Below are 20,945 nucleotides of genomic sequence, written 5' to 3'. Positions count from 1 at the left end.
CACTTGCCTTACCCAGTTAGAGCCCTGGATTGGATCCCAAGCACCTCAACAACAAATAAAACGCCTCTTATTAAAGCAGCTAAGAATTAACCCTATCTTTTGCCAGTGCCTAAGCAACCCTCAGGGTTCCATGTCCAACACTACAGTCAGCCAACAGAGTAAAGTAGGTTACAATGACTATCCTTGCCCCATGGGTTACTTCTGAAGATTCCAAGTCCTAAATACATTATAAATAAAATCATTTGAAACTTAAATCTGATAAATGAACCCCAAATAACTTCTGTATAGTAAAAGCAAAGTAAGGTGACACACATGTCTCAGAGAGGACTGCTGTCTTAAGATAAAGAGAGCTGCAGGATTCTAAGCTCCTTAGTAAGGGAAATCAATAGCTCTGGAACTCACTGTGTAGATCAGAGTGACCTCAGACGCAGAGGTCTGCCTGCCTCTGCCTTTCATGTGCAGGGCTCAAAATCACGAGCCAAAGGCCCAGGTCCTTTCCACATTTGATAATATTAACCATAAATATAAAACCTACAACCTATTGTTCAATGAATAAAGAGTCCATTTAATGACAGGAAAAGAACTACAAACTACATCATAGATAACAGTGTTGGGTCAAAAAAAAAAAAAAAGTCCTACAGTGTTTGCTAAGCTTGTACAATTTCAGAATCTCATTTTTAATTATCAATAGCACTGTAGGTTACAATATCAAAGCACTTCTTTAGATTTTTGTAGAGTTTTAAATGTCAGTATATGACGACCGTACCAACCTTGGTTCAAGTAAGTGAGCGTCTCATCATGCAGCTTCACGGCTGGCGAGGTTGCAGCACACATTACATACTGGAAGGGGGGGTGCTTGGCCTCAGCCTCCAAAGAAAGGCTGGAGTCTTCTTGCTTGAAAATGGGCAGCGCCAACACATCACTGAAAAACAGAACATCGAAACTCACCTTTCTTTGCGTTTTAGATTATTTTAAAGCAAATAAACACAATTCAGGGGTTATTACCAGCCACCCAGTGCTCAAGACTGAACCTAAAACTTTGCATGTACTAGGAAGTCAATTATTACATTTAAAATTAAATATAAGAAATATTTCATAGAACAAAACTATTAATGCTAGTCTATTCATCTAAAAGATACTATAAGTCATCCATTTCACTACTGAGAACACATGAGAAACATGGTAAAGTAATAACTGTAGCATGTAACTTAGTGGAGAACACTTGCCTAACACACCAGGCTCTAGGCTTAAGCCCCAACACCACCACAAACAACAACAACAACGAAACTATCTGGAAATTTTTTTCTTTTAAAATTTGTAAACTGGCCAAGCATAGTGATACAGGTCTTTAATCCCAGTCCCAGGAGGCAGAAGCAAGTGGATCTCTATGAGTTCGAGGCCAGCTCAGTCTATGTAGCAAGAGTTACACACTAAGACCCTCTCAAAATAAATTAATAAAAATGAAAAGTACCAAATAAAATGGCGCTCAGCAAATACTCCCCACCAAGGCCAGCTAAGCTGAGAGTGAAGAGCTTCTGGTCCAGTCCAAGAAAGTGACTCACAAAACCAACTGGCAGCACAGACAGTGGCTACAGTGACCTGCAACCAGGGCTCTCTTGGGACTGTCTATACCTGCCAGCCTTGTGGTTGAACAAACCTGGGCCTGGCTAGCTGGCTCTGTTGGTGTCTAACAGCTTCACTGGATATCAATAGTCATCTTTCAACAGTGTACGATTCCATTATTTTTGGCATACTGATAATAGCCATGCAATCATTACTAGTATCTAATTCCAGAACATTTTCCTCAGGAAGAAATCTCTTATTGTAATATCAGCTCTTGGGAGAATCAACAGTTGGATGCCAGCATAGATTATACAGTGAGATTTTCTAAACCAAACCAAACCAAAAAACAACAGTTAAGCATGGTGGTACATTCCTTTAATCCCAGCACTTGGGAGACAGAGGCAGGTGAATTACACAGAGAAACCCTGTCCTGGGTTTGATCCCTGGCACTACTCAATGCAGACATGGTGGCTATGCTTGTAATCCCACAAGTTCAAGGTCAGCCTTACTACAGAGCCAGTTTGGGGGCAGTTTGAGCTACAAGAGACCCTGCCTCAAAGGGAGAAAAAGATAGCCCACATCCAACTCAGTGTCTCACTGTCCTGCCTGCTTCCCTTCCCTATCACTGGCCTCAAGTCTGTCTCTACTGATGTGCTGACTCTGAAGAGTTAGTGCAGATGAAGTATAGGCTATACGCCGTCTCCTGGGATGGGCCTGTTGCACTTGGCATCTTGTCTGGTCTACCTGTGGTTCAGCATAAATCACAACTTCTCTCCTCAGTACAACCTTACTACATTATATGGACAACATGTTCTGCATCTGTCCTGGGGGCGTGGGGCTTCTTCTCTCTTCTAGCTATGAACAGTGCTGGGAACACACTTATGCTCCTGTGTAGATAGCACTCAGCTCCCTAAGTATGAACCTCAGCAGAGTCCTGGACCACATGGCCAGACAGCTTTCCAGGGCAGCTATAACGCATGTCCACATGAATACAGGGATATTTACTTATTTTTATGTGCATTAGTATTTTTGCCTGTATGTATCTGTGTATGTGCACCACATGCATGTTTGGTGCCCATAGAAGCCAGAAGAGGGCATTAGATCCCCTGGAAGCGGAGTTGTGAGTCACCGTCTGTGCTCTCTCCAGCTCCCTTGTGGTGTTTTTGTTTGTTTGACACAGGTTTTCATTTAGCTCAGGCCAGCTTCAAAGTCACTGTGAAGTCAGGGAAATTACCACGAACTCCTGACTCTCCTCCTACTAACTTCTCAAATTCTAGGATTATAGGCATGTGATACTAAATGTTTCTTAAACTTGACTTAATTAAAAATAAAATGTGGGGCATAGTGGAACACACTTTTAATCCAAGCACTCCACAGGCTAAGGTAGGCAGACCCATTCCTGTGAGTTCCAGGCCAGCCAGGCTACATGGCGAAACCCTGTCTCAGAAGAACAAAACAAAACAACAACGACAACAAAAATCAACCCCCAAACCCCCCAACAACCCTGAGGGGATGTGGATCAATGGTAGAATATTTGCCTAGCATGTGCAATGCCCTATGTTCAATCCCTGGTTTTAAAAAAAGGGGGTGGGGTGGGGATTTAGCTCAGTGGTAGAGCACTTGCCTAGCAAGTACAAGGCCCTGGGTTCGGTCCTTAGCTCCAGGAGGCAGGAGGGGTAGAGACAGAGAACAAAGCAAGGAGTGCTAGTAAATCCAGCACTGAGGCAAGATCACCCCAGGTCTATAAGACCATATATCCCAAAAGAAATAGAAGGGGTTGGAGAGATGCTCAGTGGTTTAGTACTTTTTACTCTTATGTAGGCCTGGGTTTGGTTCCCAGCATCCACATAGCAACTGAAAGATGTTTATAATTCTTTGACTCTCTTTTACACACACACACACACACACACACACACACACACACACGAGTGAGAGAGAGTATGAGAGGGGGGTGGTAATAAAAATATTTTTTAAAGTTAAAAAAAAAGAAAAAGATGAAAAAATTCTAATAAACACAGCAAATGTCAGAAACTAGATTTTTAAAAAAGATTTATTTATTTATGTATGTGAGTACACTGTAACTGTCTTCAGAAACACAAGAAGGCATTAGATCTCATTACAGATGGTTGTTGCCGGGACTTGAACTCAGGACCTCTGGAAGAGCAGTCAGCTCTTAACCGCTGAGCCATCTCTCCAGTCGACAGATTCTTTTTCTTTTAAACCCTCCATCAGCTCGCTCTCAACCAAGGTCCTAACAAATCCACACAAACCCACCCACTGCTCTCTGTCCACAGTGACCTCTCAACACAAGGCTCTCAGGACCATCTGCTTGCTCTGCTCTTCTACAGAATGCCCAAGTTCAGGTGTCAAGGACAGACTTCCACACACTCCCCATTACCCTGCTCATACAGAGATCTGAGAAGTTTGTGCATAAGCACCCAAAGCTGTTCCTTCACTGCCATCAAACACAAGCAGCCAACATACGGTATTCACTTAAGAGTCAGGATCTCCTATGTTGAGCTATATGAAAGTGCACAATGGTCTTTGTAAACCCAGAAATGGAGTCGTCTGAATGTTAGAGACAGACTCTTTTAAAATTATTTTTATTTTATGTGTATGGGTATTTTGCTTGCCAGAAGAGGACATCAGATCCCCAGGAACTGGAAGTGCAGATGGTTGTGAGCCACTATGTGAGATGGTTGTGAGCCACTGAAGCTCTGACTTTAAAACTGTAACAAAGTTGGACATGCCTGCTACCCTAGCAGAGTCAGAGTCAGGAGTTCAAAGTTATCCTCAGCTACTTGTGGAGTCGAAAACCAGCTTGGGCTACAGGAGTTGTGTCTTCAGAACGCAAAGCAATGTGCTGAGTGTGGAGGGCACACCTGGAACCTCAGCGCTAGAGGCATCAAGAATCAAGGCCAGCCTCGGCTACACCTACAACAAACCGATAAAGTGACCTTGTCCAGCAGTGTATGCTGTTTTCCAGGAGGACCTGGGTGCTGTGTCCCCTTTCATAGATTTGAACATGACTATAGAGAGCAATAGGTTACTTTTCAAAAACAAGTTAAAAAAAATTCGATGTCTTCTTAGTGAGAACGTAACAAGTAAGTAATGGAGACATATTTGGAAGGTGAAATTCTACAGAATTCAGAAGACCAAGGACTGGCTAATAACTCATCCAGGAAAGGCCCTGCCGCATAAGGCCTAGTGACCAGCTCAGTCCCCCAGGACCCACATGGTGAAAGGACAGGGCCAACTGCAGTAAGCTGTCTTCTGACGCTCACATGTGTACTATGGCAGGCACGGATACACATGCATTCACATGCATAATCATAAGTAGGTATAATACTTTTTTTTTTTTGTTCTTTTTTTCGGAGCTGGGGACCGAACCCAGGGCCTTGCGCTTCCTAGGTAAGCGCTCTACCGCTGAGCTAAATCCCCAGCCCCGGTATAATACTTTTTAATTCAAAAGACAAGAATAAAACCATGATGGGAATAACACAAAGGTTATCTGAACTAACAGAGTGCTCTATTCCCAACTCTGACCCACACAAAACAAGAAAGCAGATATCTGAGGCAGATCATTGATTCAAAGTCAAGACTATGTAGAATTCCAGGTCAGCAAAGCAGGGAGGGATCCAGAATATCACATATGTTCTTTAAAAAAAGAAAAAAAGATGTATTTACTTAGTGTGGATGTACATATACATATACACATGCATGAATTCTACGTGTCCTACATGGATGCAGGAGCCCAAGAAAGGCAGAAGAGAACACTGGATCCGTTGCAACTGGAGTTATAAATGATTGTGAGCCACAGTGCAGGTATTGGGAGCTGAACCCTGCTCTGAGAGAGCAGTCAGTGCTCTTAACTGACTGAGCTGAGCTTCCTCTCCAGACCCAACATAGATTCTTCTTACGACCTAATTATCATGTATGGAAGTAGGCTGATCTAGAAGCCAAGTTCAGAAACTCGAAGCAAGCCTGGAATGCTAAACGGCTTTCACCAAAGAGTGCATTTCCACTCTGAAGATAGAACCATGATGCTGTGTTATACTTTTGGCTACTCCCACCAGCACATGAACTGAGGAAAGAGCCAGGATAAAAGGGAGCAGGTTCCTGCAAGGATGCCTACTATAGTAGTTTCTCCAGACGGTAGAGGAGACCACTAAATGTGCACTTAAGACGGCCCTAGCCAGGTAGGAAGGCCTTCCAGGAGTTTGGCACACTAATGAAAACCATAGGCATCAAATTATTCCAGGTAATTCCACAATGCCAAGACACAAAAATAACTGAGCATAAAGACAAACAAGACTCTAGGAATAAGAACCCAAAGCAAAAACAACAGATGGCTAACACCCAGTCAGACTCCATCTGCAGTGCCCAGCTCTTCTGTCTGGGCTACAGAGGACTGAGGCCTCACAACAGCTCCTAAGAGACTCTTGCTAGCTGGGATCTTGTTGGTTTGAGTCAAAGAGAAGCCCATGTGGGAGATTTCAGATTGAGACAGGAAAAGGCAGGTGCAAGGCAGGCAACACATAGGCTTCTGAGAGCTGGATGCTGAGCCAGCAGGAGCTTAAGGGCACCCCAGCTCCTTCCCTGGTCCTCTCATCACTTCTGCCAGAAACACCTCGGTGGCTTTCATTTTCCATTTAATTGGATACAGAAATGACTCAGATTTCAAACACTAGAGTTATCAAACCCAAATTACGAAATCACGCTTACCTAGCTTGAAGAAATAAAACACAGGTCTAGAAAGATCTGCAGGGAAGAGATTTTCAAGGATATCAAACCCAAAAGGGGAACACACAGAATTCCCAGAACAGGAAATTAAGGTGACCCAAATGGCAGCTCCAACTAAGAAACTGGAAACTTGGGAAAATGGAATGGAGAGAAAGAAGTTATTCAGAAGAGGACAGAGAGGGGACAGGGGAACGGTAAAGAATAAAGAGATTGCAGGGTTTTGGGGTTTTTGTTGTTGTTGTTGTTTTTTTTGTTTTTTTGGGTTTTTTTTGAGTGGGGTTGAAACATTCATCATGCAACTCTGGCTGTCCTGAAAGTCACTGTGTGTGATCAGATCAGGCTGGCCTCACAGAGATCAGCCAGCCTCTGCCTGCTGAGTGCTGATTAAAGGCCAAGACGGCACATTATCACCCAGTGTTCCAGAAGCAGCAGAATGCTGCAGCAGGGGTAGCATCCGAAGAGGCCAAGTCTAAACAAACTCCAAACTTGACAACTGTCCCAATTCACTGACTCAAGAAGCCCAAGTGACCACACTAGGACAAACACAAAGTGACCCACAAACAAGCACACCTTAGGCTCCGTCAGTCCTCAGTCTGCAGAGTTGTTGTGACCACTCACCAGCAGGTGAGGGACAGCAGCACACAGAGGAAGTACTGAGGCTAGACAGCCCTCCAGGAAGGCAGTGCGGGAGGGGGCAGAAGCTGGGGTAAGAGGTCACTATTGAGCAGCTTGAAGCTAAGACTCAGCCAGGACCCCATGACTCAATCACAATTAAAATAATCTTAATTTTCCCATGTGCCTGAAATAAATTACAGGTGCAACATTCTCACTGAAAAAGAACTAAAAGCTCAAATCCAGAATTCTTTCCAGATAAACTTCACAAAACTCTTTTCTGTCTTGAAAGACAATTTCACGTAGCTCAGGATAGCCTTGGATTCACTTTAGCCACGATGGATCCTAAACTGCCCCCACTCCTGAGTACTAGGATTTCAAGTGTGTGCCATGATGACTAGCTTCAACCTCTGAATAAATAGTTAAATCCCAGCCCCACACAGGCTAAGAATGTAATTCTAAGAAAAACAAACAAGGGCCCGGGAAAGTGCTGGTCTGGCACAGGCACTTGTGGACAAGCTGGGACCCATAAGGTAAAGGAAGGTGGAATCCTGAAAGGGGTCCTGATGTCCACATATGTGCGATGGCAAGTACACCTCTCCCCACACCCCCCCCACACCACCCCCCACACACCCCCCACCCCACACACACATCACCCCCCACACACACCCCACCACACACACACCCCACCCCACCCCCACACACCCCACCACACACACACACATCACACCCCACACCCCCCCCCCCCACACACCCCCACCCCCCACACCCCCCACCCCCCACACCCCCCCCCACACCCCCCCCCCACACACACATATCACACACACACACACACACACACACACACACACACACACACACACACACTCTTTCTAGTAAAATGTGGTAAAAAGAAGGCTAGAGAGATGATGGTTCACTGTTAAGAATGAATATGTTGCTCTTAAAGAGGCCCTGGGTTTGGTTCCCAGCACCCACATGGTGGTACACACCATCCACAACTCCATTCGCAGGAAATCTGACGCCTTCCAGCCTCCATGGGTACCAGGCACAAACATGGTGCACAGACATGCAGGCAAACATTCATACACATATAAAATAAAATATACCTTTTAAAACATTAAAAGAAAATTTTAAAAAGAAGGCTAAAAGCTAACCTTTTCTAAGAATGAAATCAAACAATCTGAAAATTTAGAGGCATTCTCTATAAAAATCAGTAAAATATTTAAAGATTCCAGCCTTTGGAGTCTTTAGCCACCATTTCACTGAAACCCTAGACATCTCACAAAGGGAGAGACAGAAATTCTAACCAAGTCATGTGCCTCTACTCAACGACTACACAAGTTTAAGGCCAGCCTTAAGTACATAGTGAATTTGAGGCCAGCATGGGCTATGGCATGGACTATATAAACCTCACTCAAAAACTAACACAACACAAAACAGAACAACAGAAACATGATTCTCGGCCCACTTTCTTCCTGTGGAAAGCCTACTCCTCTCTGTTGGGACTGCTCGATTACTTACTGTCGTAGGATGGTTAAGAAAGTGATGCAAGGACAGAGGCCAACCCTAGCCTGGATCTGCAAGCCCCAGCTGCCAGCTGCCGCTCTTGTGAGTGATGCACTCACCACAGGCTACCCAACTTCTCTGAGCTCTAAGAAATGGTGATGTTGAGGAAAAGATCTTACAAGTGTGTGAGACAGAACAGACATTTTACCCTGAAAGGGTATGATTACTCAGACCTGGATGTAAAACAGAAACGTTCTCAAAATTAACACAGTGAAGAATGGCAAGTTGACTCAGCTGGCTTTGCTGCCAGGCCTAGCAACCTGAGTTCCACTCCTGACACATCTGGTGGAGAGAACCCACTCCCAAAAGCTGTTTTCTGACCTTTACACTAAGTAACTGCAGTAGTATGCACACACACACAATAAGTTTAACATTAAAAATTAAAAAATTTAACAAAGTAAGCCCATCATTGAAGGCAAAAGCTGACAATATGTTGCAGTAATAGTTTGGGCCCCACCACCAGGGCTGACAACTAGCTATATTAAAGAATACAATTTCTTGATACTGTGTAACTTAACAAGTGTCAAAATGTAACAGGCCATAGCAGCACATGTCTGTAACCCAGCACATGCCTGCAAGCCAGCACTCTGAAGCAGGAGGATAGAAAGTTCCCAGCCTTTTAAACGGCTACCTACATAATCAGACTCTGCCTCAAAACAACAGAATAAAGAAAACGCAAAAGCAGATTAAGGAAATGCAATGGTTTTACAGCCAGTGGAGCTCTAGGAGCCTATCACTGGGCTGATCAGTGGGTAAAGGCATTTGCTGCCAATCCTGGCAACTAGAGTGTAATGGGCAGAACCTAACTATGTGATGGTAAAGGAGACGAAGGAAGAGAACAAGCTGTCACCCGTCCTCTGACCTCCACCCTAGAGCTGTGGCTCATGCCCATACTCACAATGAATAAAGTTTTAAAATGCTAGTTATTTTAGCAGGGCTGTGGTGGTAGCATTCCTTTTTCCCAGCAATTGGAAAGCAGAGGCAGGCAGATCGCTGCAAGTTTGGTGTGGTCTACAGAGCGAGTTCTAGGACAGCTAGGGCTATATAAAACAAACAACTTATTTATGTGTATGGATGTATTACCTTCATGTCTGTCTGTCTGTGTACTACATGCATGCCTGGTGCCTGAGGAGGCCAGAAAAGGGCTGTGGATCCTCTGAGACTGGAGTTATAGCCTGCATGCAAGTGCTTAGAATTGAACCCAAGTCCTCTGGAAGGACAGCCAGTGAGTGCTCTTAACCACTGAGCCATCTCTCCAACTTAGTAAGTTTTTTAAAAAGTAAACTACCACTTGTCAAATGTTGACAATTTCAAAGAATATCCACAACTATCTATATAAAAGGCTATCTATATAAATTTGCTTTTTCTAAGCACTTACCTTTGTGAGGTTGACTTTATTTGTATCAGATAAGCAAATCCAAAGGAGAAAGTTAAGTTTCACAAAATAAGAAATAAAAACAAACTTCACTCTTATGGTTAAGTTTTTTTTTCTTTGTGAAATACTTTTTAGTTAAAAAAAATAATAATAAAAATGGTTTTAGTTATCTTATCAGTTAGTAAGGGCTGGTTCTTTCCTTCTCTCTTTCTTTGACAGTCACATGTATCTCAAGCTGGCTTAGAACTTGCTATCTGGCCCAGAATAGTCTTAAAATTCTGATGTTTCTACCTATAAGAGATGAGTGTAACACTGTGCCCAGTTTTAGGCAGTGCTGGGGATTGAACCCAGGGCTACATGCATCTAGTCAAGGACTATCAATTCAGCTACATCCCCAGCCTAAAACTGATATTATAAGAAAACAAATTGACGGGCTGGAGAGATGACTCTGTGGTTAAGAGCACTGACTGTTCTTCCAGAGGACCTGAGTTCAAATCCCAGCAACCACATGGTGGCTCACAACCATCTGTAATGAGAACTGATGCCCTCTTCTGCTGTGTCTGAAGACAGCTACAGTGCCGTCATATAAATAAAATAAATAAATCTTAAAAAAAAAAAAAAGAGAAACGATTGACATTTATGTATGGCTTGGTTCATTTCAAAGGGAATCTGAACAGTTAGCTTACAAGTTAGGCTGTACCTGCAAAATGAGAACCAGACTCCTTCCCCCCAGAAAAAGAAAAGCAAAGGGAATATCAGAAAGTAGCCTAAACAGGGTTCCAACACCATCAGCCTAAATTAATCAATAAAACATGTATAATGCCACACATATGAAGAAAAAGATGCTCCAATTCTTTCAAGTTACTGTCCATAAAAGCTAAAGAAAGTACCCCCTGCAACATAAATTTTAAGAATAAAATTGCACTATTTGGAAGGCAGAAGCAAATCTCAATTTTTGAGGCCAGCCTGGGCTATACTGTAAGCTCCAGACAGCCTAAAAAAAGTCTTAAAAAGTCACAAAGGCAGAAGATATGGCTCAACTGGTAATGTGCTTGTCTAGCTACTATGCACAAAGACCTGTGCACCACACGGACAAGAGATGGTTCACACTACAATCCAAGCACTCTGGAGGTGGAGGATCAGAAGTTATCCTCGGATATTTGGGCTAAATGAGATCTCTTCTCAGAAATAAATAAATAAATAAATAAATAAATAAATAAATAAATAAATGGTGGTTTATTCCTATAATCCCAGCACTCAGGATTTATTCAAGGAAGCCCAGGCTACATACTGAGTTCCAGGGCAGCCTGGACTGCACAGTGGGACCTCATCTCAAAAAATAAAGAAAAAAGGAAAAGAAAATGAAAGAAAGAAACTTACCTAGTACACTCAAGGCCTTGGGTTCAATTCCCAAAGCCCTGAGGTTATAGACAGAATACATTCTATTTTAAGAAATCCAAAGACAGCAAACACAGTATAAAGAACACTAGAAAGCACCTTGCACTTATTTAAAAAATACAATACAATTAGCACAAGCATGTCTTCAACATGCACGCGGTAAGAGGACAACTTGCGGAAGTCAGTCCTCTTTCTAGCATGTGTCCTGGGGCTAGAATTCACAGCGGCAAGTTTGATAGCAGATGGCTTTACCTGTTAAGCCATCTCTGCAGCCCACGGAACCAAAATTCCCACCAAACCAAAATTTTATCAAGATTTTCCCTAGAAGTTCAAGTATACTTTCTGACCTGTGTGTCTATATGACAATTAAAATATGTACCCAGGTTTGACTCAAAATCAAATGATCATCCTGCCTCAGTCTCCCAAGTGCTGACATTAAAGATGTGAGCACGCACCAGGCTTACTTCTTGAGCCTCACAGGTAAGAACAAATAACAAAAAGACAAGCTTGCTTCCTAACACCTTCCCAACAGGAGCAGGCTGCTCCAGGTAACTCGGGGTTAAGGGAAGCCTGCAGACGCCTAATGCCCCTTGGAGGTTCTGCTGTCAGCTCAGTTTTCACAATGGTTTATACTTGAAATTTTCAAATAAAAGGTCTTGAAGGCACAGGAGGCCTCTTGATCAATTCCTCTTGATTTCTCATGATGTAATTAAATATAAACAAATAAACAAGTCCCCTCAAAAACTGATACTTTCTGAGATTCTGGAAATTTTAGATTATAGGACATAGCCAAAAACACCTAAAAGGTTTTCCCAAGCGGAGCATCGCAGATGAGAACCACAAAGATGCCAGCATGCCTTAAAGATTGTTAATATTAAGAGAAGGCTGCCACCAAGAATTGACTTCCTTTTCAGAAAAATAATCCCAAACACAAGTTAGCCAAATTGGTAGAATTATCAAAAATGCAGCAGTTAGTTCACAGAGGATCCTAGAAAAAAAGCCAAGTTCTAAAAACTACCAATAAGCAAGCTTTTCAGCAGCCCCATCTGACTGAAAATGAGAAGCAAGGAGACAAGGCTGGGCTAAGTTCATGTGCTCTCAAGAGGACAAGGACACTCACTACAGGAGGACTTCCACAGAAGACCTAGTCTTCAGTACTCCTCTCTGGACGATTCCTACACTTTCAGTAGCTCAATTTCCTCAACAACCAAGAGTTGTTCTAGAAAACAATCCACCTCATCCAAAGCCCTCAAGTTACACAACTGCAGAGAAAGGAGGTGCCAAGATCAGGAGTCGAGCAGAGACCAAATCAGGGTCAGATGCGAGCGGCTTAATTCTTTAGTATGCTTTCCACCGCTTCTTTCCACGGGCCAAGAAACCTCCCGACTGGACAGAGTCAAGGCAAATTGCTTCAGGGACTTGTGCAGACCAGTCTGACCCAGGTCACTTCTCTTAGGGTAGTAATGTTTCTGACCTCCCGTGCCAGCAGGGAAGGTAGGAGAGCTCCTGGGGAACCCCCCCCCCCATTGCACTTCGCACACTTCACACACCAAGCATTTTGCTGAAAACTGAGTACTACGCTTAATTTACACAAGTTTCAAAAACCACACTTTTTTACCTCCTCGGGTAAACTATACCTACACAAGCCATATTCCAACATCGAAACAAAGAGCTGCCGAGCCACGAAGAACTCAACTCTTTCGGGATAAGTTAGAGGCAGACTCACTTGGCTCCTATCTGTTTCAACTCTCCCAACTACACAAAACGGAACAGCTGCTGGTGCAGACAGCAGTGATTAAACTATTGTTTGTGGCACAATCTTAAAGCCCTCAGCAACAGGAAACAGCCTGAGGGGAGTCACTTTGAGAATGAAGAAACCAAGGCAAGGGCCCAACTTCACTATCAATCAGGAGACTGTACAAGCAAGTCATTGCGCTCGCCAAACCTCAGGGCTACTTTCACTCACAATATAACTTACTATCGTAATGTCAAGCGGCTAAAATTCGCAGGCCACGCTAGGAAAGGCACCGTAGGAAAAGCTGCAGTTTTCCCATTAGAAGCGGTGCCTTTTGAACAGCCTATTCCAGCTAAAAGGGCTCGTAAATCACTTGGAAAGGAAGCCCCTACCCCTCTGACCCGGTCTCAACAGCTAACGCGGTTCCCCCTGGCAGAAGTGACAGGGTCCTCCACCACTAGCCGCCCCCATCGTCCTCCGAGGCTACGGCGCCACGCGGCAAGACCCCGACCCCGCGGCCCAGGCCCCGCCCGGCGGAGGCAACCGCGCGCCCCTTACCTCATGCTGTAGGCGCCGGCGCCCAGCTCTTGTCCGATGCCGGACAGGCTGGAGTCGAAGTCGTGCACCAGCCCGGACTCGATCACCTCGTCCATACTGAGCACCCAGGCCATCTTCCGGCCTCGCCGCCGCCCCGCGCAGCGCGGCCTCCGGGTCCGGGGAGAAGGCGCCCGAGCTCCGCGGGCGCGTCCTGAGGGAGGACGCGGGTGAAGCCTCCGGCGGCGCGGCGAGTGGTCACCTGCGGCGGCGCGGGACGCGGCTGAGACGAGAGCGGCCGAGGCCCAGCTGTCAGGGCACAGCGTGCCGGCCAGCAGCTGCAGCGGGAGCGACCGGGCCGCGAGCCGCGCTGCCCTCCCGCGGCCGCCGGCCCCGCGCCTCATGCCGCCGCCCGCCCCCGGCGCCGCTCCCTGCGGCCGCCGCCCGCCCCGCCCCTCAGCCCAGGCGCACATCCCCCGGCACGCCCGTCACCCGCTCCCCTGGCTGCGCCCCCCGGCCCTCTGCCCGCCCGCCCAGGCTCCAGCGCCCCTTCGCCCCGGCCAACCCCTGCCACCGCCGCTCCGCCGGCCCGGACGCAGCTTCGATGCGGCTCCGGCTCGACTCGCCGCCGCTTCCGCCTCCTCCTCCGGCCCCGCCCCCGGCCCGCCCCCGCGGCCGCTCCTCCCAGGCCCGCCCCTCGCGGCCCCGCGCCTCGCGGCGGCACTAGAGCCTGGGCCGAGCGGCGCTGCCCGGCCCCCGCGGCGTCGGGGCCTGGCGGCGGAAGAGGCGTAACCAGACTCGGCTGACTGACAGGTCTTCTGGGCAGTCACGGCAAAGCGGCCGGACTGGATTCCCGTGAGCCTCTGCGTCCCCGGCTGAACCACCAATCAAAACGCTCTTCCTCTCAGGGACTAAATTGGCTGCCATAAGTAAGAGCTCATTGGCCCGCACTGGAGGAAGTGGTTCCAGGTCCTACTTCCGTCGGTTCAGGGAAATACCCTTTCGTCGGCTTTTGCCCCCACTCCAGAGAAAAGCGGCTACGTATCCTCTGATGTAAGCTAGGTCTGTTGTGCAGAAAATCTTGATTGGCAGGAGAATAAGCCAGTCAGCCCTCCCTAAAAGTTCCCCGCCCCCTCTAAACTCAACTTTAATCCGGAGGCAGAAGCAGGCTGGTCTGAGTTCGAGGTCAGCTTGGTCTACTTCGCGAGCTCCAGGTGAGCCAAGGTTATATACTTGTCTCAAGGGCTTGTCCCAAAACAAATTTGCAGAGCCCAGAACATCTGGTGACTCACATAGCACAAGAGTGTATGATACCCTCGTTATTCCTTAATTTTGTGCCCTAAGCGAAGCAAATTGCTGTGAGAATTAACTTGAAGAAAACCAATGTTGTTCTAAAAAAAACAAACGAAACAAAACGGGAGGTTAAGGTTCAGGTAACATGAAGACAAGAAACACAGATACCACCAATAAAAGACAAAGGCTGTACACTAAGCACAGAGACTTCCGTGTCCAGGTGACTCCTTTTACTTGCTACTGGAAGTCTTCTGTGTCTGGGTATCCCTAACAAGAAGCTTTGAGAAGAATTGCTCCTTCCAAGCTGGCCCTTGATTATTTCTTTTCCAGAAAATTTTGTTTTCAAAGAATTGAATTTGAGTAGTAAACAGACAGATGTGGGTCCAGCAACATAGATTCGACAAGTCTATTATTAACTGTTGGAAAATGAGGGTGTGTGTGTGTGTGTGTGTGTAATCCTCTGATTCTTGGGATGAGTGTAATTGTGCTGTCTCTCTAATCAACCTGTGCACTAGAGTACTCACACATACAGAGAAGCACAGCCTCTGAAAGCTAACATTTGCCAACATTTAAGATTAGAGCTGGAGGGTGATGGGGCATGCTTTTCATTCCAGTACACTGGAAGCCCAGGCAGGTGGGATCTCTGAGTTTATGTCAGCCTGGTCTTCACGCTTGAGCTCTTGGCTAGCCAAGACCCAGTCTTAAGACAACAAGGACTGGGGTTGGGGATTTAGCTCAGTGGTAGAGCACTTGTCTAGCAAGCACAAGGCCCTGGGTTTGGTCCTCAGCTCCAAAAAAACAAAAACAAAAAATAAAAAAAACACAAAAAACCACAACCAAAACAAACAAACAAAAAACCAAGGACTTTCAGGTTAATTCAGCTCAGAACTCTATTGAAAGACCTGGAGACAGAAATTAGTGGAACTAGGTTTATTCAAGAACATACCCAAAGAAAATGAGAGACTTTTTCTCTGTCAAACATTTGTCTTTGGAAGCAGTGAGATGGTGCATGGATGTTGTCTTCGTGGGTTTCTATTGCAGTAGAGAGACAATATTACCATGGCAACTCTCATAAAGGGCTTCTCTGTGTGGTCTTGGCTGTCCTGGAACTCACACTGTACACCAGACTTGCCTTGAACTCAGAGATCTACATGCCTCTGCCTCCCGAGTGCTAAGGTTAAAGGCATGACCCAGTTAAAGGAAAACATTTCATTAAGGCTAGCTTACAGTTTCAGAGGTTCAGTCCGTTACATCATGTCTGTGAAGAAGCATGACAACATGCAGGCAGGCATGGTGCTGGAGAAGGAACTGAGATCTACATCTTGTTCCTCGGGCAGCAGGTAGAGACTGTGTGCCACACCGGATGTAGCTTGAGCAAGCTTCTTTAATGCGTGTGTCTGTGTATGGATACGTGCAGGTGCCTACAAAGGTCATAATAGGGCGCTGGATCCGCTGCAGCTGAGTTACAGTTAGGAACTACCTGGTGTGGGTTTTAGGAACCAAACTCAACTTCTATGGGAGAGCAGCCTCCATAGAACCTCAAAGTCGGTCCCCACAGCAAGACTGCCTCTAAAAAGGCCACACCTAATAGTGCCACTCTCTATGGATCAAGCATTCAAACACACACACACACACACACACACACACACACACACACACACACACACACATCATGGAAGCTATTCTCAATCAAACCACCAGACATGTAATCCCGGCACTACGGAGGTAACACAGGAGAAACAAAAGTTTGAGGCCAACCTAAGTTCACAGAATCCTGGCTTAAAAAAATGTGTGCATGCAGAGGGGAGTGGTGGGATTGTAGAGATGGCTCAGTGGTTACAAGCACTTGCTGCCCTTCCCGTGCACCTTAGCATGTCTACTGATGCTGTCCTTGCTCAGCACATGCTTTGGCAGTCATGATGGTGAGACACTCACCGGGTATAGCTGCTGACCTTACTAGAAGACACAACCTCATTGTAAACCCCCTCATTCTTTGGCTCTTACAATCCCAGTCCCCTGTCCTGAAAGGCTCCCCGAGCCTTAGGTGCAGGAGTCATATTGTAAGTGTATCTACTGGGACTGAGATCCACAGTCCTGCATTTTTGTGGATCGTGGTTTTCTGTCACCGTTTCTGTCTGCAAAGGGAAGCTTCTTCGATGAGGGGGCAAGGACTACATTTATCCGAGGCTGTAAGGACAATTATTTGGAATGCAGTTCGGTACTTGGCTGGTTTAGTAAATTGGTGGGTGAGGGTTCTCCTACGTTTCTATCGGTAGCCATGATCTCCTTCTTGCGTAGCATGCCTTCAGTCTAAGTAGAGAGCTACTGGTCACCAGCAGAGTAAGCGTGTCACAGCTGTACTGTAGCGAGGGCTTTTTGGTTTCTTTAAAAACCCAGTTGCGTTATATGAATATGCTTTTGTTCTAATCTCAGGTATGGGATATAGGGCTACTTCAGATTTCGCATAGCCATTAACTATGATTGTCTCCCGCTCTAGGGGGCATGATTTTTGCCAGCTGCAGATAGTTTAATTCTGGGGACTCTGGAGAAGGTATAAACACTACAGGCCTGAGAGGTTCTGTGGCGGACGCTGCTCCCCCGCTTCATCTGCCGTTGCTGAACTACTGGGCATTCTGATGATGAAGCCTGGACTAGCCCCAAGGGACCCAACGACCTTAATCAGCAGGTAGCCTATAGAGGCTACGTCCCCATTCCACTGTAACCTTCTTTCTCTCCTATCTAGTGTTGGAGGGGGGTTGGAGGTTATTAGGGTGGAATAAGGGTCGGAAGGGTGGTTGAGGTATAAGAACCCAATAAAATGACACAAACTTGCCAGCACCATACCCTTAGGGTTATCTTGTCGTGAGGGTCATTTTATCTGGTTAGGACTGTTGCTTCTTCTCTCCTTAGGAAGCTGCACAGCACTGCATGAAAGCTAGTCCTCAGACAAGAGCTGCTCAGGTCCGATCTGGCTCAGCAGGCTTCAGGGCCTGCATCTGAAGTGCTTGGAGCCTTTAGCAACAGGGACTAAGTTTGTACCTCTAGGGGACAAAGGAAGGCAACAGCAATAGACTGTAATGTCTGAGGAGTCTCCGGATGACTGTGAGCAACAAGTCAAAAGAAGGCTAATCGTGCCTGGCACTGGAGCTTTGCTTAGGTGGTCTTTGGCTCTTGGAGGGAGTGCTGTCATCCCAGGTGAGAAACGTCATTTCAACCACACAAACATTTATACACCGACTTACGTGTACTACAGTGTTTTTAAAGCTATTTACGCTTGTCTCTTGATTTTCCTTCATTTTATGCATGTGTGTTTCGTCTGCATGTACAGTGTACAGTTTGCCCATGGAGGCTAGAAGGGAGGGTCAGGTCCCTTGTGACTGGAGTTATATCAGTTGTGAGCCATCCTGTGGGTGCTGGGAATCGAACCTGGGTCTCCTAGAAGAACAACCAGTGCTCTTTACCAATGAGCCATCTCTCCAGCCTTTCAGTTGTTTCTGAAGGACAAGTGGCAAAGCCCAGCTTATTAAGGCTGCCGAGTAATACAAAGCAAGACAAAATTAAATGGAGTTGAGCCTGGCATTCCCTCTCACTGGGAGAATGCCTGTCTAGCATGCTCTAGGCCTTGGGTTCATTCCCAGGATGGGAAGCAGTTCATATTAAATCTGGCAAACCAATAATATCAGAAAACCATTGAAAGTGTAAGTTTAATGAATAGAATCAGCGAGTGAGTTGGGGCTGGGGATACAGATGAGTAAAAGCACCTGCCTCCGAGTCTGACAGCCTGAGTTTGAGTCCCAGGACCCATGAGTGGAAGGAGAGAACCAACTCCCTACAGTTGTGACACCTCCATGAGGATGCTGCGGTGTGTGTATATATCTTACTCTGAAATCTGTGGTCTTCTGGAGAGGGAGTAGCTTACATTCTTTTTTAATCTGTACAGTTATTTTGCCTTGTGTAGGTCTGTGCATTGTGTGTGTGCCGTGCTTGCAGAAGCCACAAGAGGGCGTCAGATCCTCTTGTACTGGAGTTACTGTTATGAGCCACCATGTGTGCTGAGAATTGAACCCAGGTCCTCTGGAAGAGCAGTGCTCTCAACCACTAAGCCACCTGTACTCACTTTTTTGGGGGGGTTCTCTGGATGGATCTAAACTCCGGTCCTCATGCTCAACAGTCAATTCACTGAGCCATCTTCCCAGCCCGTTGTGGGTTTTTTATTGTTGTTGTTTTTGTTTTTGTTTTGTTTTGTTTTGTTTTCCCCCCAGGAGCTGAGGACTGAACCCAGGGCCTTGCACTTGCTAGACAAGCGCTCTACCACTGAGCCAAATCCCCAATCCCCCTTTGTGGTTTTTTGTTTGTTTGTTTGTGATAGTCTCTGGAGTAACTCAGGCTGGTTTCAACTAGTTTCAGCAGACAGCTGAGGACCAATCTGAACTGTTCCTACTGCCTCGGCTTTTTAAGTGCTGGGATTAGAGTGTGCACCATTGGCTCATTTGCTCCTTTCCATGTTAACTGTGGCCACTGTGCTGCCAGAGCACTTCCTCTGCAGAACAAGATTTCTTCTCCTCCGGCTTCCAGGAACATTTCCCTTAACTTCTAAACTGAGAGCTCTCATCGGCTCCAGTTTCAACCCGTAACCTCCTCAGTGCCTTTTAGGCTTAAGGAAGCAACCTCTTTGAGGCCTTCCAGTTTCTGCTACCTGACACCAGAGCCCTAGTCCTTCCAGTGTTTGTTATGGTGACACATCAATTCCAGGTAGTGGAATCTGCTGCTCTTAGTTGTGAAGTGACAAATCTGAGTGTCTTTTTTTTTTTTTTTTCTTTTGTTCGGAGCTGGGGACCGAACCCAGGGTCTTGCGCTTGCTAGGCAAGCGCTCTACCACTGAGCTAAATCCTCAACCCCCAAATCTGAGTGTCTTAACGTGTGTTCCTGTGTGCACTTGCATGCAGGTGCCTCTGGGACAAGCTGGCTCCCTCAGTCATTTTCATCTTATTCTCACTGAGGTGGGGCTTTCCTCAGTGAATCTGGAACTCGTCCATTAGGCCAGATTGGTTGACTAGTGAGCCCCAGGGATCCTTCTCTGCCTTTCTGGTGCTGCGCTTACAAGTGTGCACCACCACATCTGGCTTTTGTGTGGACGTGGGGGACTGAACTCGGGCCCAAATGCTTGTATTCCCAAGCACTTAACTGAGACATCTCCCCATCTCTCTGCCTTTTGTGTGTTTCAAGTCTCACTGCGTAGTTCTGGCTGGTCTGGAAGTTGCTATGTAATCTAGGCTAGTTTTAAACTCCCAGAGATTGGCCTGCTTTCTATTGTTTGTCTGCCTATTTGTTTACTTATTCATTGTGTGTATGTTTGTGTGTGTGCATGCACGCGCATTTTGAAACAAGGTTTTGCTATGTAGCCCTGGTTGACCTGGAATAACTATTGTAAAGGTAACTTTTCTTTTCCTGGTGTAATTTGTTGTCTCTGGGGCTTACTGCTTCCAGTCTGTAAACCTAGGTCTAGTCCTGGAAGCTTCTAGCCTCTGTACAATCTAATCTATGCCTAGAATGTTTTCAGCCTGAGACTTACTACAGAATAAGCTCACCCTTTCTGTCTTTCTGAACTCTTGCCGGCTGATTCAACTCCCCTGTTGTTGTTTAGAACTCTTCATGGTGACTGATTCAATCTGGCTTCTCTCCCTCTCCTCCTTCCTCTGCCCCTCTCCTGAATTGCTGATGGCTTTGCCTGATCTCTAACTGTAGCAATCTGCTCTGATCTTCTGCCTTCACCTGTATCTAGCTTGTTCTCTCTGTAACCTGTCCCTGTACAGTTGTCCCAGTAAAGCTGCCTCCTCTTTTCTGCACTGCCCCTTAAGTAGCTTCCCTTTCCCTTCTCTCTCTGAGTTGAGCATATCCTATTCTGTCAAATCTTTCTCTGATCCGTCACTTTGCCAATCAATTGGACATCACTTTCAAATATGAGTGCTTCCTTCTACAAACCAACTTTACCTTCATTCTTTGGGACTAAAGGTGTGTATTAATATTGTGACTGGAAGGGTTGGGGATTTAGCTCAGTGGTAGAGTGCTTGCCTAGCAAGCGCAAGGCCCTGGGTTTGGTCCCCAGCTCCGAACAAAAGAAAAAAA

At 46.1% G+C, this 20,945-nt stretch overlaps 1 protein-coding gene across 8 annotated transcripts in view; it reads right to left on the bottom strand.

Moving 5' to 3' along the window:
* The window catches only part of Ubp1 (upstream binding protein 1), a 45,160-nt gene extending 30,992 nt beyond the window's left edge, over positions 1-14,168 (bottom strand). For 5 of the 8 annotated variants that reach the window (XM_032910979.1, XM_032910981.1, XM_032910978.1 and 2 more), the window contains exons 1-2: positions 13,551-13,958; positions 771-922 (exon numbers count right to left, since the gene is read on the bottom strand). In XM_032910979.1, the coding sequence (XP_032766870.1) occupies positions 771-922; positions 13,551-13,930 (532 nt within the window). In that variant the 5' untranslated portion in view covers positions 13,931-13,958. Of the gene's footprint in view, positions 1-770; positions 923-13,550; positions 13,959-14,091 lie in introns of those variants that run through there. The other 3 variants (XM_032910985.1, XM_032910986.1, XM_032910984.1) reach the window with 3 other exon arrangements.
* Between the last annotated feature and the right edge of the window lie 6,777 nt (positions 14,169-20,945).

Source organism: Rattus rattus, chromosome 8, assembly GCF_011064425.1.
Source record: "Rattus rattus isolate New Zealand chromosome 8, Rrattus_CSIRO_v1, whole genome shotgun sequence".
Lineage (NCBI taxonomy): Eukaryota > Metazoa > Chordata > Mammalia > Rodentia > Muridae > Rattus > Rattus rattus.
This window is presented reverse-complemented; position numbering and strand designations above follow the sequence as displayed.